The following is an 18,438-nucleotide window of genomic DNA, read 5'->3' as shown; positions in this document are numbered from 1 at the left end:
TCCATGGACCACTAAGAAAGAGCAGGTTGGGGTAGGGGCATTGAGATGTCCCCCCCTACCCTAAATGCAGCTTCAGACACCTGCAGCAGAGGACCAAAGAGCATCTGGCTTGTTAGATCCTCCAGCCCACACCTGGCCCGAGAAGGAAGTGGCCCACACGCCCGGAGACGGAAGCACAGCGCTTTGAGGATGCCATGGTCAGGATGGACCACAGTCTCCAGACTGGAGGTCGGGCTTCCCTGGCCTGTGGTGGCCTACAGGTACAGTCTGCACCCTGGCCAAGGGAAGCCGGCGTCTCACTTATACCCAATTCTGTGAGCCTGTGCAGATGGGCGGGTGGGGCCCCTACCATCCGCATGTTCGGTGGGTGCCCTGCTTGGCTCTCACAGTTGTGCGTCCTTTCTCCAAGCACACAGAGTTCCCTCAAAGGAAGGGCACGTCCTTCTTTCCACAAGAGCGGCTCCCCAGACTGCATGTCCAGGGGTTGCAGCTGCCCAGAGGCGCCAGCTTTTCTTAATTTAGAAGCACAGTGTGTGTGCTTGATTCTACTTTGCGCGGAAGCAGGGGTGCCTACCAGGCAAGGGACGGGTGAGCAAAGCTGCCCACCCCCAGCCCCTGCAAGTGGGCAGTAGCACGTTTGGTTCTCGAAGACCCCCGGTCACAACTGACTGGACCAGAGGCAGACACAGGGCCCAAGGGCAGCCAATTTGTAGCCTGGCTGGAGATCTGTGACCTTGTGACATGGCACAAAATCAGGAGCACAACCAATCAGATGCCTCTTTTGAAAATGTGGGACTTGAGAAATCCAAAGGCGGAGCCATTAGAGGGGCAACTAGAGCTGTGTGCTCTCAGAGAGGAGCCGAGCCTGAGAGGACGGGGAAGTGGAGGGCAAACTGCCGCCATCTTGGGCAGCGCTCGTTGGCGGAGAGAGGCAGACTGAACCATGGGGGATGTGGCTGAGCCCAGATCTGCTCTCCAGACCAGGCTGGCTCTGCAGGCATCCCTGCCACCCCACATCAATCTTTCTGAACTGCTCCCCTCAGTTTACACTAGTAAGTCTTTGTGTTTTTGCCTCTTGGAGCCCTCTGGGGATGAAGTGAGAGGGTGAGGACATGGGGCGTGGAGGCGTGGTAGGAACAGGAGGTCAGGCTTTCACTGGGCTAAGACACCCAACCCTGACATGCATAGGGATTGAGGGGAGTAAGAAATGCCAAGGAAGCGCCTGTCCAGCCAAAGAGGGCCCCCCGTCCCTAACAGAAGCTCAGAGGGGAGCCCCACGAGGGCCAGAGAGCGTCTTACCGGAGGAGAATGCTCATAGATGTTAGTGCTGTAGGGCAGGTTGATGAAGATGGGGTCCATGTCCTGGACGTCTGTGATGATGATGGCCAAGTTGGCCAGGGTGGACAGAGGCCTGGTCTTGTCTTGATCCTTAGAGGACAAAGAATACACAGCCTTAGGTGGTGACATTGTTGACATGCACACACATACACACATACACCTGAACACACATGATACCCATGTCCACAAACATGGACGCGTGTGTTCCCATAGTCCTTCAGGAAGAGCATTAGTATGCAGAAGTTCGAGAACTCGAAGAACCCACAGTGATCTCTGACCTGTACAGGAAAACACAAACAGGGCCCCCCAGGCCCGGCAGAAGGTGGCTTGTCCAATGTCACAAAGCAGGGCTAGCGTACAGCCGGATCTCCTGCCCCCAGCCCAGCGGAGGCCTCATCATCCCGGACACGTCATGGGTGTGGGATGACTGGCTTGGGGTAAAGAGAGGGTGCTGTCCTTAGCAACTTCTCTTCATTCAGGCAGAGGGCCACTGGCCTCTCCATGCCCACTTCCTGCCTCCTCTCATGACCAGGATGGGCGTTCCTCAGAAGAAGGCCCTCTTGACAGCAGAGGGGGCCACTCTGAGACCTGAACCCCCACCCCTGCACGGGAGAGTTACTGGTCAAGCAACTTTTCTGACAGAACCAGCAGGGGGAGCTCCAGGGCCTGTGACATCTGGGGGACTCCAGGAAGAAATCCTGAGAGGTCATGCGGGCCATCCCCCTGTGGCCAGGCAGGCCATGTTTAAACCCTCCTAGTCAGTTGGAAATTCAGCCTTACGAAAGCTCGCCAACAAAGGAAACCAGAACCACAGCTTCTATAGCCCTAAAATACACAGGCCACCATGATCAACTGGTCCATAGCCCTCTGCTGTGGACTGACAATAACCCACGGGAGCAGCCTCTGCTCAGTGCAGATTACAGATTCCGTAGCGGGCACGTGCTAGCGCCTCGCTTACTTTTGTAGCTGCCACGTGCCCGTTATTCAGATGCGAGACTCACAGACGTGAAGTAAGTTGCCCAGAGTCCCACAGCTGGTAAGTGTGCAGCCAGGACCCAACTCAGATCCTTTCGTAATACAAACCTCCCCTAACTGCTCTGATTTGGGGCCCTAACATTAGCTCAGGCCCTGACTTGCTGGGTCGCTTCAAATAAATTCTCTTCCCTCTTGGGGTCTCAATTCCCTTCTCTGTCAGATGAAGGGGCTCAACGCAAGGACCTCCAGGGACCCTTGGGCCTGTAAAGTCTCTGGTCTGGGAGCTGAGGAGTGACTGTGCTCTGATTAGGTCTCCCTGGGTCTGGGTGACCGGCGCGATGCAAAGCCTTCCCCCCATTACAACAAGCCTGGAGCCTGCTCCCGCGCTCCAAATACAGAGGTGCGGCGGAGCCTCTGGGAAGGGAGGGCAGGTTGTCCTAAGAGTCCTCAGGGGCACCACGGAGAGGGCGAGGGACTTCGGGGATGAGGACTTGGTGGAGCAGCGAGGAGAGTCTGACGCGGGAGGGGCAGAGCAGAGGGTCCACTGGGGAAACAGCCTCTTGGGCTCCAAGACAATGGAACTCACAGCCCAGGCTTCGGGGCGGCCCATGGTGTGAGAGCTCTCCGTCAGGGGCCCAAACAACCAGGCAGACAGGGCCAGGGTGGGAGGGACAAAAGTCCCTTGACCTTTGAGCAGGGGAGGCCAGTGGTTCTCATTTGCCACTACCAGGCTTTGCTCGTAGGTGGCTTTGTTCAGCCTGGCACCTGCCCTCCCCATCCCCCAGTCTTAGGGCCCCCAGCCCTGCTCCTGCCACAGATCCAGCCTACTTCGGACTCCGTGGCTGGGGAAAGGGGATGGCAGTGGACATCCCTGGCAGGGCAGGCACCTCGCCAGGCTCCCAGCTGGCACTCTGGGGCCTGCAGCTCTCAGCAGCCGCTCCCAGGGAAGTCTTCCTGTTTCCGCACCTGGTGCCCACCCAGGGGTGGCTGGGAGCCCACACTGCTCCCTGCGAGGCCACACAGGAGAATCTCCTTGGGGAAATGTCCAGCTGCCAAGGGCGCAGTGTCAGTCCTGAGGGGACCGTGCTATAGGTGGGGGAGCCCTCCGCGTGGAAGAGCCCCTCCTGTCCCACCGCTCCAAGGCCTGATCGCTGGCAAGATTAACAGCAATTTAACTGTATTCACCATCTCAGCTGGAGCCCAGGCCTCTTGACAGGTCCAGCCACCCAGGTTCTTGCCTGCGCCGGCTCTGGTCTTTTCCCTGCCCGCCCAAAGCCATTTTCATGGAAGATAGAAATTACTCGACAGGGACAGGTTCATAGCAAGAAAGAGCGCAAGCGTCTGTGTGTCTCTGGGCCCCGGCGTGAGCAAATGCAGAGCGGCTGGAGGGGCAGCACGGCTGTGTGTGGGTGTGAGGCGGCGTGCAAGGGCACAGGTGCGTGCAGAGAGCGGGTTCCGGGCTTGCACACCCCCTTGATCCCAGATGTCAGGTTTATGAAGAGCCAGACACATGACCTCTCAGGCAACCCCCACTTAATCGGGGGAGAAGAAAAGAATGTGAATGGCACCCGCAGTGGCCTCCCCAGGAAAAGTGGGCATTTCCTGGTTTCTGGGGACTCTACATGTTGCCCAAGCCTGGGGGAACACCGTCTTTCAAACTGGACTCCTGACCTAGTCCATGTGTCTCACCCCAGGATCTGGGCTCTGTGACTTGCAAGTGGAGCCCCCAGCGTCCCTGCTGCTGTGACAGGGGGCCGGGGTGGGGGTGCTGGGGGTCAGGCAAATGGGTCCTGACGGGTCAAGAGGGACTCCTATAACTTGTTTCACTCTCGGCCTGAGCTTTATAAACAGAAACTAAAGGGACAATAGGCCTGCTGCCTGCTGAAGGTCCCAGCTGTGCCTGGAGACAGACGGAGGAGCCTGCAAGAGAGGAGTGCAGGACTAGGAGCCCACTCGGGGTGTCACCTGCCTGTCCCCCAGGCCCTCGTGAACAGCAGGCGACAGAGGCCAAGCGGCTGTGATGATCTGGAAACTCAGAAACTCCTGGTCACGGGGCACTGGACTGGTGTCAGACAAACTGGGTTTGCGTTCTTGCTCCCCACTATTCATCGGCTTGTGAGTCTCAACGGTGTCAGCCATAAAATGGGACAATTATTCCCCTCTCATTCCTCCCTCTTCTGACAGACTAATCCTGGAATTCCCAGGACCCAGCATGGTGGTTGGTGCACACGGGTGGGCCCTCTTGTGTAAGCATCACTCACTACTCGGGACCCTGTGGCATATAGTGTGGTGTCAGGACACTGCTGGGCTGCCACCTCCGTCTGAGGTTCCAGAGAGCGAGGGGACACCCACACTGTGAACGTCCTGCGGGGTTCCCAGTGCAGGCTCTGGAGTGCAGCGGCTGGCTCACCAGGGGCAATGACCTGAATTGCTCCTGGGCCTCAGTTTCCTCATCTGTAAAATGGGTAACAATATTACATATGAGACAGGGCTGCCATGGGGTTTAATGGAGACAATCCATTTGAGTGCTCGGCACAGCATGGCTCCCGTTCTTATTGTGACTGTTGCCGGCATGGCTATTATAGAGCCTTGACCAGCAGGGAAGGACGCTGGTGTCCCGTGGCTCTCTCCCAGGGTGGGAGGAGGCAGACATCCCGCGCGGGACTCACCGTGGCGTTGACGGTGAGCTGGTAGGCCTGCGTGGTCTCGTAGTCCAGCTCCCGGACCACGGTGACAATGCCGCGGGCACTGTCGATGGTGAAGAACGGGGAGGGGGGCTGGAAGGAGTAGAGGACGCTGCCCCCTGCGCCCAGGTCGGGGTCCGTGGCGTTCACGATGAAGATGGGCGTCCCCACTGGCGTGTTCTGGGGGTGAAGCAAAGCACACAAAAGGGTGAGTGGTGCTCAGATCAGCTGCCTTTGTCGGTGACTATTCCCCTAAAACCCATTAACCATGTCCCTCCAGCCAACCAGACCCGAGGCTTTGTCATTTTTATTCTAAGAGGGTTCAGAGGAATTTAAAATGCAGTATCTATTTTTTTTCCCTTTTTTTGATGGCCTCCTGGTGGCTATAACAGCACCAGTTCTAAAGATGACCTGCTCATCCTGGCGTTCTGGATGAGGGCCTTTTGGTCCCCAAGCCCCTGTTTCTTGGTGGTGTCATTTCCTCTGTTCAGTGCCTTTTGGCTGCCCAAACCCCAGGCATGGGGCTGCTCTGGGGGGCACCCGGGAGTCTGCGTGTCGGGAGGCTTCCGGGGCGGGGAGCTGAGAGGTGTGTGCCACAGGCAGGTGGCAGGGGACCCCGAGGGCTTTGCCTGGCACCAGAGAGGTTACCTGGATGGCCCTGGGGTAGGGCATCCACATGCCATCCCTGGGCCACGGCAGCCTGCCACGAGAGGCCCACAAGACCCACTTGAATGGTACCGCCTTCTGGGAGCCTACCACGATTCCCTCTGCTACACACAGTGCACGGACTCCTGCCCTTTTCCGACTTGGGGTCTCTGGTTAAATGTGAGTTCCTCTTGGAGCCTTCTCCACTTCTAAGGCAGGTCAGCCCCTACCACACCCCCACCCTCCACCACTGTTTATACTAAGGTTCCCACCTCGCCCAGGGGATTTTCACCACCCACCTATCTTCCGTAATTCCTTGGTCAGTGCCCGTCTTCTCATAGCACGTGTGCCCCACGGAAGCCGCAAGGCTCCAGCTGCCTTGCCTAGCACAGGGCCTGGCACACGGCAGGTGTTCAGTATCCTTTCTGAAGACACGGACGAGGGGCTCTGGGAGCACTCAGCGCGGGCTCAGGCTCGGTTTGCCTCTCTGCCCGACTGCCAGCTCTCATCACCGCAGCGCCCACCACAGTGCCCGGCATGGAAGCTGTGCCAGTGGAATATGGGGCGAGGGAATTTATTCATAGTTTAGTGGGCTCTGGGCACACCTGGAGATAGGCAATCGAATGAGGCTCCTCACAGAGACAAAAGGGTACAAACAATCCCTGCTCCCACTGACTGACTGTCCTTCAAAAAGGAAGCTAAGGCTCAGAGAGGTTAAGTAGCTTGCTCAAGTCACACAGCCAGGCGGTGGTAGAAGAGGGCCTGGAACTCAGGGCTGGCTAATTCTAAGCCAATGATCTCAGGCTCTGTACGAAATACTTCTCTAAAACACTGATGGCAGATTTTTCCCTACCTCTTCGGTATGACGCTGAGCTCAACTGCCCCCCGGAGCGGCCCCTCCCAGCCAGCGGGGTGGGACTAGCCCGTCAGGTCCCTGACGGCACAGACAATATTCCTGGTCCCATGACGATGACTGGGTCCCGTTTGACACCTGTAGGATTCCTTTGCAGGAGGGCACCCACACTGCTGCCTGCTCCCTGTGCTGCTGGCCATGACTTGGGCCCTGTGTCATTGCTTGGAGCAGCTTCTTTCACTGGGACAGGCTGGCAGCTCTTCCCCAGGACCGTCCGCTTGAGGCAAGGGTGCTTTGTAAGACCCCCAGTCGCGCTGGAAGGGGCCTCTGGAGGACCGGACTATGGGGCAGCCACTGTTTCTTTCTGAGTATGCTGACCCTCCCCCATCACGAGGCAAGTGCCAAGCTGAATGGACAGGCTCCTAACCTGTCCTCCCGCCGGCACAGATGACAGGAGGCAGACAGGGAGGCCGCTCTCCTCCACACCATCCATGACTCCGCAGTGCCCCCTACACAGAACACAGGCCCTCGTGGTCTGGCCCTGTCCCTTCCTTCATACTTTTTTCCTGGCAGGCACCCCCTCTTGGCCTGCTGGCTAAGATCATGTGTAGTATCCGTTCTTATCGGTTGAACATTTTCTGGTAGTTAGAACTAGCTGTACTTCTCAAACCCAGCAGGCTGCCTCACACCTCGGGGCTTCTGAACCTCCTAGTCCTTTGCTAGGCCTTCCCTCCTCAGGTCGGTGGCTTGGAAAACAGATGCTCTCTTTCCCCCCAGAAGAGAATCAAGTGTACAAGGGGGCAGAGCAGGCAAGAGCCAGGATTTCAGGGATCGACAGACTCTGTCGGAACCCCAGCCTTGCTGTGTGTCTTTGGGTTACTTAATCTCTCTGATCCTTAATCCCTTCTCTATCCACTGAAGTTAATAATATCCCATAGGGTTAGGGTGAAGAGAACATGAGCTCCTGAGTGTAAATTTCCCGGCGTATAACAAGTGCTCAGAAACGGGCAGTTGTGATGTTGTCGTCTTGTGTCTTCCAGAGGACTGCAGACAAGAATGGCTTCGAGGGAAGGGCAGGCAGGTGTCAAGAAGCACTATGGATATTAATGGTGATACTGTGCTGGGCATTCCCTGTCCACATGCACTGAGTACCCTGCTCTGTCTCCCCCTCCCCACCCCAGGGAGACCTCAGTGGACTGCCTCCAGCCCCAGGCTCCCTTGCAGGCTGGCTTCTGCCTGGAAAAGGTGCTGGTAGGAGCTCAGAGTTTGGGAAGGAGGCAGGAGGAGAGTTTGTGTATTACTTTCCCACTCTTTCCAGCTCCAGGCCAGCGGCCCCTCTTCCCCAGCCGCAGCCTTCAGGGGGCTCCTCAAGCCCCGCTATCCCCTCGCCTTCCCCCTCCAGCCCTAAGGGCTGCTGCTGGTCCCAGGTGCCTCCACATCTCATAATGCCCGCTAGCCCTGCGTGCCCTCTGTCATGGTCTCTTCACTGAAATGCCTTTGTTGTAACTGAGATGAACTGTTTCCTGGGGGACTTGATGGGTGCAGGCACTCTGCAGACACACACCCTGGGCCACCAGGTGCAGAAAGAGCCCTGAAGTCTGAGCTCCCCTGGTGCTGGGCTTGGTGGAGCCGCCCCTGCCCCCAACGTGTCACCATGATGGCACTGGTCTTGTGGAGATCTTTACAAGTCTCTCAGCTCAACTACGGTTCTCCCGCATCCCCCGTCCCCTCAAGTCCTATATGCACATTGCACGTGAGCACAGGAGTCAGCCCCACACTCCAGAACAAAACATTCCAACAGGGCCCGGGGTTTCTGCCACGAGAGGGATGGACATGTCCCGATTTCTGAGCAGGCAGCCCCCTGGGAGGGAGCTCGACAGCACTTCAGACCACTCCCCACAAGGAGCCAGTGCCCAGAGGACAGGGATGGCTCCCTCGAGAATGTCAGCTCTCCGGCCCCCTGCCTCGGGGAGGAGGGGACATTTCACCCATGCACACCTCATGGTCCGGGGCAAAGGCTCTCTGGGCAACTGATCAGACAATTTAAAAGCAAGATCCAAGAAGACGGGAAAAGGGGAAAAAGAAAGAATGGTTCTGTGTCTGACCTTCTTAGATTATGTCTCATGCCCTGCAGTGAAAACCCATTTAATTTCTGCATAACTTATAAAAGGTTTTAAATGGGCCTGGCAAAGAGCCATTCACATACTTGGAAGGGACAAGCCATTGGAGAGAAAAGACTGCTGACTTCCCGCATTTCAGGTCCTGGGCGCCATGCTCTATCAGGGATATGGGGGGGCACTCATCGGTACCTATCCTGGGGGGCTGCTCCAAGCACCCAGCTGCCGCTTCATGCAAATGTGCAGACGCGCCTCTTTAAAGGTCTACACCTTCCACGCAAGCAGATTTCCTCTACGGGGCCAGGGGTATCTGGGCTTCCGAGTATGCTGCAGGCAGTAAAACTTGGTGGCTCACATGGCCTGAGTCAGACTCCCTAAGTCTGAGTCCGAGCCTCTCCACTTACTGGCTGGAGACCTCAAACATATGCTGTTGAACTTACTCTTCCAGCCTCAGTTTCCCTGTGTAAAGGAAAATGTAAAAATGGAGCTGTTAACAGTACCTTCCCCCAGGGTTATGAGAAAAAATTATGCGAGACAAGGTGTGGGGGGGGGAAAAAACTTCTCGCGGAGACAGGCACACAGCAATATTGAGCAATACTCAATAAATGGTCGTTGCAATTATTATTATGGTAATAAAGTACCATCACAAGCAGCGTGAGATGAGCTCTATTTAAAGGGGGGTATTAAAAACAGCCTATCAAGCTCTTTATCATGAACTTAGACAAATGGGCATTTTAAGATTCAGAAAGAGACCATCTCTGTTGATGAGTTCGTGGCGGCTGAAGAAGGGTTCGGGGTGGGAGAACTTTGGGAGACCTTCCCCTGTGGGATTGGAGGGCCTGGGAGAGGAGGGTGTGGGAGGAGCTCCCGGAGGCAGTTCCTGAACACAGAGGCCGGGCCGACGGGGCACCACTCAGGGACGGCTTGAGTGGAGCAGCAGGAAGGAGCCTTGGGGATTATCCTGCCCTGTCTCCCCAGATGATTGATGATAAAAGCGAGGGGCTGTGCCCGGCTCTAAGTCTCCCAGGTGGTGAACGGCAGAGCCACGACCCGCAAATATGATGCCTTGTCTTATATGGAGCGCTTTATTCACGCCGCCCAGAGACGCTAACCACTGCCTCCCTGCCCACACTTTTCCCAAGGAAAGATGCTCTTATTACCCACAGTTCCTTCCGCTCAAGGGGAGGGTCTAGGCAGCCAAGTTTGCAGGCCACATCTGATTGGTCCAGAGGTAATCACCTGACTCAAAGAGGCCAATCAGACGGGGCCTGGCCCGTTAACTCCATCTTCTGGATCTGAAAAAGACTTGAAAAAGACTTCTGGACTTGAAAAAGAAGGTTCTTGCTATCTAGTTAGGGCTGGAGTGGGCAGCATGACCAGCCGAGCGCCACAGAGAAGCCAACATTTATAGGCAGAGACGCCACGGGCGGGCCGAGGAAGCCCAGCTGAGGTGATAGTAATGGAGCACAGTGCGGGAGAAAAGCAGAGACAAGCCCCTCTGAGAGCCTGCCCTGCCCTGGTCTTCACAGGTCCTGTCTGGACTTTACTTCCTGTCGCTGGCTGGGCTGCAGAGACCCCATTTGGGCTGCCCTTCCTATGGCTACCCCCTTGGCTGACACTGTCCTCCAGGGTCTCTGCTCCTTCCTCCCCCACGGTACCCCCAGAATGCATCCAGCCCCAGGCAAGGCCTCCTCATTCCTGCAGCTCCGCCCCGGGCTCAGCCTGACTCTTGCCTGCTGGGATTCTGTCCTTTTAATGCCCCGGCTGAGCCACAGAGAGCAAAGCTCCCTTCCACTGCTCCTAGACTGCTGGGGGCAAGGGAGGTAATAAGGGGGAGAAGAATAAAACAGCCTAGATGAACAAATGCTGGCTCCCTCTCTTTTTAAAGTGTCCCCAGACACTCCTTTTAACATGCAAATCCAGTCAGGTCACTGCAGTGATCAGCATGAATGTAGGGGTGGGCAGGGGACAGCTCGTTCACCACTTGACACCAGCAGCCGAGACAGGCCTGGAGGAGGAATGCCCTACAAAGCCCGGCTCTGACCGTTGCCAGGGTGGGCCTGGGCTGCAGAGGCAGGGCCAAAAGGCCCATTTCAGCTGAGGTGGGCTGCCCCATTCTAGGAACTTCTCCCTGCAAATTTATGGTGGAAACTGGCTCTGAGTCCAGCTTCTTGTTGAAAAGGAGCAGCTGGTCTTTGGAGGAAAGTTTCCAGGCCTCTTGGCCTGCTACTCTGCCCCAATTCTGCTCCCAGCACCCCTTCCTCCATGGCCACTCCTCCCCTTGCCCAGTCCTGCCCACTCCCCCAGAGCTTTTGGGCCCTTTCAAGGGAGATCTTCCCAAACACCCAGGCTCCTGCCTCCTGGGAGGCAGGGAGCAGCATTTTGGCACCAACCCCTGCAAACCGCAGGCCTGGCAGGTGGGTTCTCTCAGAGGAGGTCCCCTCTGGGCAGGTCGCAGACAGGGCAGGCCCCTGCCTCTTCCAGTTCCTGTTTAAGCTCCACATCACTTCTGATGGACCTGCTGTAAATGGGCCACCCTGTGCAATTCAGAGACAAATAAATCTTTTTGCTACTCCTGGGGTGACAAGGGAATAGACTCTGGGAAAGTTCTGCTGTGCAAGGGATCTTGTTCGTTAATAATAATGATAAATAGCTCACTTCTCACATGCAGTGTGAGTTACATTACACTCCAGGCTTCTACAGAGGTGGCTCGGGGTGCCCACTGGAACGGTGGGGGTGCGGGCAGAGAGAAGGAGAGGGAGGGTAAGGAAGGGGGTGGGGGAGGGAAAAGAAGGTGACTGGGCACCGGGGACAAAGGAAGGTAGGAGGGGATGGTGAAAGGGCAGAACTAGGGAGCAGAGGGCGATGGGGGTGAGCGGGAGAGCACTCACAAGAAGAGAGAGGGAAGGAAAGAGGGAGGAAGGAACTAGAAGGAAGAGAAAGAGACACTGCAGAGGGAAAGTTGTGAAGAAAGGAAAAGAAGCATAAAAGTTCGCAGCGCCAAGGGAAAGGAAGATGGGAGAAAGAGGAGAAGCACCCCATCCCCGCTCATCTTCACTGTGTACCCTCCTCAATTCGATTTATTCTGTATCCTCGACCAAAACTCCGCAACGAGCCCTACCATTTCCACCGTAGGTGCCATCTCTAAAGGCGTTATTAATATTTATGGAATGCTTGCTGGATGCCGCCACAGTCTTTAATATCTTATTATAAAGCCTGTTATAAAATGCATTAGTAATAAATTCCCGACAGATGGAGTTCTGACAAGGTGCAGGCACCTTGGTGGATCTGAGCTGGGAACAGACGCTGCTGGAAGGCGCGTGTGCTGCTCAGAGGCTGGGCTACTGGGCCCCCGAGGCCAGGTTGTGGGGGGGGCTCAATTCTCCACCCTCAGGCCTGGGGGGGGTCAACAAATCTTATCTCATCCCTTCCTTTTGGGGGGGGGTGGGAATGAAAGCTTGGAGAAACGGAGCAACCTGTCTCAAGTCACACAGCTTGTAAGTAAGTGGTGGAGTTAGGATTCAAGTTCAGGTCACCTCTGTGTCCCCAGACCTCAGGGACCCCAAAGAGAGGGTGGAGAGTGGGCTCAGGGCCCCTGCTGAAGCAAGGCTGATTCATTCACTTTCCTCTCTGGAAGGGCTGGGGGTGACGTGGGAGCTGAAGACAGGGGACTCCAGGTAGTCTGCATAGAGAAGCGAGTGCTGATGGGGAGCTTAAGCCCCCCCAAAAATTCAGAAGGAAGACAGCATCTCAAAATTTGCACACTTCCACTGGGAATCAGGAAATGGGCTCCCACCGTGTCTAGAAATTGAGTCAGAAGTAAAGGCCTCTCCGACAAGGGGGCTCCTGGGGCAAAGGGGGGGCACCCGTGTTTTAGTTTCCATGGAATGCCAAAGCAGGTGCCACTTCTCTGGTGACTCTGGAGGCAGGGGCCTGCTACTGGGTTCTTGGGGAGGGTGTCATTCCAAATGTAAAGTTTTAGAGGTTTTGTGGCATTCCAGCTTAGGGAGGAGGAGAAATGCGGACTGTGGGAGATGTGGGCTATATTTCTTTCTCAAAGAGGCAAGAAAGAGCATGCTGGCTCCAGCTGAGAGCAGGTCCAAAGAGAACAACGGTGCTCTGAGGGGAACGTGGAGAGGCAAGTGCTCACTGGGCCTCGATGGCTGTCTCAGGTGGCCCCAATCAGTCAGGGAGAGGGCACGCCAGCTCGTGCACATGCCCGCACGCATACAGCACACTCTCCAGCACCTCCCTCTGCAGAGTCAGGGAGAGATCATCTCGCAACATCTCTTCTCTCCATTAGTGCCTGCTCTCTCTTGGATGATGTGCATGAGACTCCAAAATGTGCTGGGTCTGCTCTGAGAGCCGGGCAGGCTGCCAGGTGGAGGCACCAGCTCTGTGGGCAGAAGGAGCCCCAAAAGCCCTGAGCTCTGAGTCCCACACACCCTGACATGAGTCGAGTACTTTCCCAGCTATTCTACTCCTTGGAGCCAGCTCAGTGCTCTCCCACCTCTGAGTCTCTCCCTCCTTCTCGGCCCCCCGCTGTGTACTGTCCATTCTGAATCCCAGGAAGACACTCATCAAAGTGCTGACTTACGGCCCCTCCTGACTTCTCCGTGTCTGCAAGGGTCTTCGCCTACCAGAGTGATCTTGGACTCGCCCCTCTCTCTTGCCCCCTGTTCTTCATCAGGCACCAGCACCTATCAATTCTTCCTTCCATATGCCCCAAATCCTTCCTTTTCTCTTTGTTATTTACCTTGGCCACCTCTGCGGTGACACCTAGTGCTATCACTAGCACACAGAAGGCAGTCAATAAATGTTTTAACAGAATCGGGATTTCCCATTCAACATAGCAGATTGAACACATTCGTTTATTTCTGTTTTTGTCCAAACCCCTCACCAAAATGACAATACGAAAATTAAAAATGCATAGATCCACAAGGACAAAAAGAACAGTAGAGGAGGCAACAGCAGATGAGAGATGCTGACAAAATCCTGGAAACTGGAAACAGATGGAACTGAGACTGCCTCAGGAAAGAGGGGGCAAACCAAGGCTCAGGCTGGGGACTCAGAACCCTGGAAAATCTCAGGAGCTGGAGACACCAGGTGAGGCCAAAACCAGGAAGACCAACTGCAAATCTTTAAAGAGGAGTCAGACTCCCAAATGCCTTCCCCGATTTGTGAAGACAGGAGGTTTACTTTCTTGAGGGGCCGAGTTAGTCGGGCTCTGGATGAGGCACTGGAAACAGGAAGGTTAAATGAAAATCTGCTTCTCCCCTCTACTCCCATCCCTGATCAGGCCTCTTTAGCCAGTCAGCCTCTTGAAGACTGACAGCCAGGCAGGAGATAGGGAAACTGGCCCAAGAGAAAGATAAACACGGATGTTAACATGGTAGAATTCTCGAAAAGAAACAGCTAGGTCCTCACCTAATCACCCCATAGTGAAGTCCACTGGTCAACAACAGCACTCCACCTTGCCCTGCCTTAACACACACAGCGGGCTTCTAGGTGGCTAAATGTCAACTCACTCTTAAATATAAACAAGCAACTAAGGGTCATGAGACATCTGAGAGGAGCCTCTAATGTGAAAGACAGAGATGGGGATGGGGGGGCAGTGGGAAGGAATAACAAAAATAAGTATCTTTGACATCCTTAGAGAGACAAGACATAGCATCTCTGAAATAAGAATATTCCAAGAGGAAGAGATTAGTAGAAATGAAAAACTTAACAGAAGAGTCGGAAGATAAATTTCTCCAAAAGCAGGACAAAACTTAAAGAGATGGAGAATAGGGGAGAAAAATAAGAAAATCAGAGGAGCAGTTCAGAAGATCCAACACCCAACTACTAGGGGTTCCAGAGAGAGGAAACAGGGTAAGTGAAGGAAAGGGAATTATCTGAGAGGTGAGGTAAGAAAATCTCCCAGATCTGGGGAACATGTGTCCAGATGGAAAAAGGCCACTATGTGTTCAGAAGAAAGACCCACACTGAGGCTTAGAACTAAGAAGTTTCCAAACACTGAGTCTTTCAAAAAAAAAAATCTCAGACACTTTCAGAGAGAAAACAAAAGACTACACTCAAAGGGTCAGGAATCAAAATGACACAGAAGTTCTTAACAGCAACATTATAGGCAAAGGAGAAATGATGTCACATTATGAGGAAAATTACTTCGTTCTAGAATTCTATACCCAGCCAAACTATCAACAAATATGCATATAGAATAAACACATTTTTCAAACAGAGTAAAAAAAAAAATTCCATGAATCCCTTTTTAGGAAATTACTGAAGGGTGTTCTCCCACCAAAATGAGGGTGTAACTCCAAAAGGAAAATATGGGAACCATGTAGAAAGAGACAAAGAAATTCACTGGGTGATTCCCCTAACCCTCCCTCCCCCATGCCTATTCCACACAGGCCTCTTCACCACTCAGCCTCCAGAAGAGCAGCCAGTCTGGACTAGAGCAGGCAGATGGACGCTCCAAGGTGAATGTTGCCAAGAGAAATACAAACTGATAAAAAATCAGTATACTTTTAATAGACCGAGAGGAGGTACTTAATTATGTCCGAATATTTAGAATAAGTGATAGCTTCACAGAACTCTAAGCAAACAAACAAAAAGGCGGTAATTATTAATTCTAGAGAAAACAAAAAAGGAAATATAATTAAGGCACGTGCTGCAGCAGAGCCTGAGTAATATTCACACCATCACGGTGCTGTACTCACTAGATGCTGTGTGAGCTACGGTTAAGTTGGGAGGATGCGTGGAGCCCGTGACGAGGGGGGTGTGCGTGCACGTGCAGCAGAGATGAGGTCAAGGGTGGGGTAAAGGTGCCTCTCACCCTTCAGAGCTAGAAGTCAATGTCTAAAGCTATAATGTCTAAAACGGAAAAATATAGATGCATGCTATTTGGAAATAAGAAGGTAACTATCAGCAGTTGAAAGAGGTTGTCTCAGGGAATCAGGAATGGGAAAGGGTGTTTTTATTATAAACCTAGCTTTACTCTTTGACTTTTCCACTCGTGCCACCATGACCTTGATAAAAATTAATAGAAAAGTGGAAAAAATGTATCTCCCTATGGCTGGCCCACTGCAGCCCTTCCTCTCTTTCGGCCATAACCCTGTAACTGATCCCAGAAAGTCACTGCCCTAAAGCACTGCTCTCCCATCTTGTTCTCTTCCTCAGACACCGTCGCTGGCTCCTTTTCCCTCCAAGGCAAGGTTTCCTGAACCTTGAACATCACCGCAGTTTGACCAAAGCTTCCCTCTCGACACTCATCTTTCATTTTTGCCCCCCTGAGAGCCTCTGCTTCAGTCGGACTGTTCTACCTGGCAGCCCCCAGAGTGTGGGCCCACCTCTAGCCTTTGCTCACGGTGCTGTCTTTCCCACCAAATTCCTTCGGATAGTTTCCCTGGAGAGCAGGCGTCACCACCCGGCACACAGAGATGGACACTCCCTTCCCAGAAATGTCTGTTGGCTCCCCTGGCTTCTAGGCACATGTGCCCAGGCTGGGGTTGAGACGTTCTCTCCCTGCCCCACACACATGGGCCGTGGCCTTCACACAGACACTGCGTGTGCAGGACTGGGAGAAGAAGCCTCATCCAACAGACTCTTGGGGCCTCCTTTCCTTCTTCTCAGAAGCTTGCTTTTTAGAGCTAGGTATGATCCTCAACGGCGAAATGGCCCCAGCTCCTCCTAATTCAGAGATTTAAGGAGACCCCAGGCAATTTTTCTCACCCCTCACTGCAGCAAGCCCAGCCCAGCCCTGCAACCTTCCTGTACAGTGAGTGGCTGCAGAGTTCCAAGACAGTCCCCTCTGCCGCCAAGTGCCACCTCCCATTAGCACCACATTCCAGGGCGGTCCATGACCCGCCCTACCCCAGACACCACTCTCAACACCCTCTCACTCACTGACCCGCAGGAGCTGAGGGAGGGAGGATGTGGCAGCACAGGGTAGGATGCCTCCTGGACAGTGCACAGCTGGCCTACCAGCCCAGCAGCCAGCTGAAGGCCACGTGCAGAGAGAAGGGGACAGAAGGGCCACCATGGTGGGGCAGTCCCAGTCCCTGCAACATGCTGCTTTCAACACCAGGCAGCGCCACCCCCTCCCTCAGGGAACCAGCTTCAACGTCTCTCTCTGTGGTGTGGGAGGAGTGAGAGCAGAGGCTCGGGGGTTCCGGACCTCAGTGTTCAGCCTCGCTTTCCCACCCTTCCCCAACCTGAGAGTTAGGCTGATTGGCTCCTGGGAGCCTCCCCGCCTCCCTCCCCCAGCAGGGACTTAGCAACCAGCTTCTGGAGACCAGGAAGCTTCCATTAGGTGATGATTACTCCCCATGCCTGTTGGCCTGAATGGAAAAAAAAAAAGTCCAGAAACAATCCTCAAGTGCTGGGTCACATTCTGGCTTGCCCATAACAATCCACAGGACTTCCTTCTCTGTTGTCACAGAGCATTAAGGCAAACGCTGATGCCTCAGTCTTCCCACCTGGGAAATGGGTATAGCAATTCCTGTACTGCCTCCCACATAGAGCTGCAGGGGAGATCAAACAAGCTAACAGTGCAGAAAGTACTTTGAAAACTCAAAGGTCAAAATAAAAATCACCACCTTCTGCGGAAATAGACAACTTAAAGGAAAAAAAAAAAACAACTAGGGAAAGGTATGATGTGACCTATAGCAGAGTCCTCTCTAAAAAGCTACCGTGGAGTCCAGAAGCTGGGTTGTCTGGGTGCTAGGACACTGTCCCTGAGCCCAGGACTGCAGGCGGCTGAGTTCCAGACACAAACAGGGTTCAGCTGAGGCATGAGGTGGTTTTTAGACTTGGTAGATTCTGGAAGATGGCAATCAGTAGATGCATGGAGTCTCCTGGGTTTTTTTGTTTGTTTGTTTTTGTTTTTAGATAAGAAAAAGTCTTCCATGGGTCTAAGGTAATAACTCACATCTATTGAAGATGCCCTATATGTCGGACCCTGTTTTAAACACTTTCCACACATTATATTGTACAATCCTCGTGGAAACCTTGAAGCAGACACTATTACCACCCCTTTCCCAGATGTCTAAGTCCATGTGGTAATAAGCAGGAATCTGGGGATTTGCACCCAGACAGGCTGCTCCAGGGCCCAGGCTCCTACCCACCACGCTATATTATTCTCAGTGACAAGCGAGCAAAGTGTACCAGGTCTAGGATGCAGGGGGATGGCCAAGATGACCTTGAGAAACTGGGACCCTGTCATTCTGGCTAAGTGCCAGGGCCTCCCGATGACGTTTAAGGAGGCTGCCACGGAATGACTTAGGTCATCGGAGGTTCCAGGTTCAGAAGTTGACGGGTGTCGGAGGACACCAGGAAGGGGCTGGAAGTGGGAGAGTGAGTTATCAGGAGCAGTCAGCTTCTTCCATCCTTTGATCCCAAACACATTTATCGATAACATAGCACACACTCATACCCTTCATCGCTCTGGCAGAACTATGGTCATGAGCAATTACATGTGGTCATTTATGGGATAGAAGACACACATAATAAAGGGAGGCTCTGAAGGAGCAAAACCAACAGGGAAACTGTGGTTTGAGTCCCAGCTCCAGCCCTTATTTGCTGTGTGACTTCAGGGAAGTTAGGCAACCTCTCTGAAACCCAGTTTCCCTTCCCATGAGATGGGCATACTAAGAAAACCTGTCTCACTGATTATCGTGAAGCTTACAGAAGATAATGCATGAGGGGTACTTAGTGCAAAACAGGTGCTCAATAAATCTTAGGCTCTGTCATATTGTTGTTACCTCTTGGGGTGGGTGTAAGAGTCTATAAACTGTAAAGTGCTTTGCAAACATTACTTTTGGTGGAG

The 18,438-nt window shown here is 53.8% G+C and overlaps 1 protein-coding gene and 1 pseudogene across 1 annotated transcript in view; one reads left to right on the top strand and one right to left on the bottom strand.

Moving 5' to 3' along the window:
- CDH23 (cadherin related 23) overlaps positions 1 to 18,438 on the bottom strand; it is a 392,002-nt gene that overhangs the window by 215,570 nt on the left and 157,994 nt on the right. Inside the window, 2 exon segments of the mRNA XM_034663592.1 lie at positions 1,300 to 1,428; positions 4,983 to 5,177. Of these exon segments, the coding sequence (XP_034519483.1) occupies positions 1,300 to 1,428; positions 4,983 to 5,177 (324 nt within the window).
- Positions 7,071 to 7,187, top strand: LOC117802843 (annotated as a pseudogene).

The sequence above is a fragment of the Ailuropoda melanoleuca genome, chromosome 6, assembly GCF_002007445.2.
Source record: "Ailuropoda melanoleuca isolate Jingjing chromosome 6, ASM200744v2, whole genome shotgun sequence".
Classification (NCBI taxonomy): Eukaryota; Metazoa; Chordata; class Mammalia; order Carnivora; family Ursidae; genus Ailuropoda; species Ailuropoda melanoleuca.
Note: the sequence above shows the minus strand (reverse complement) of the source record. Positions and strands in the feature narration are given on the sequence as shown.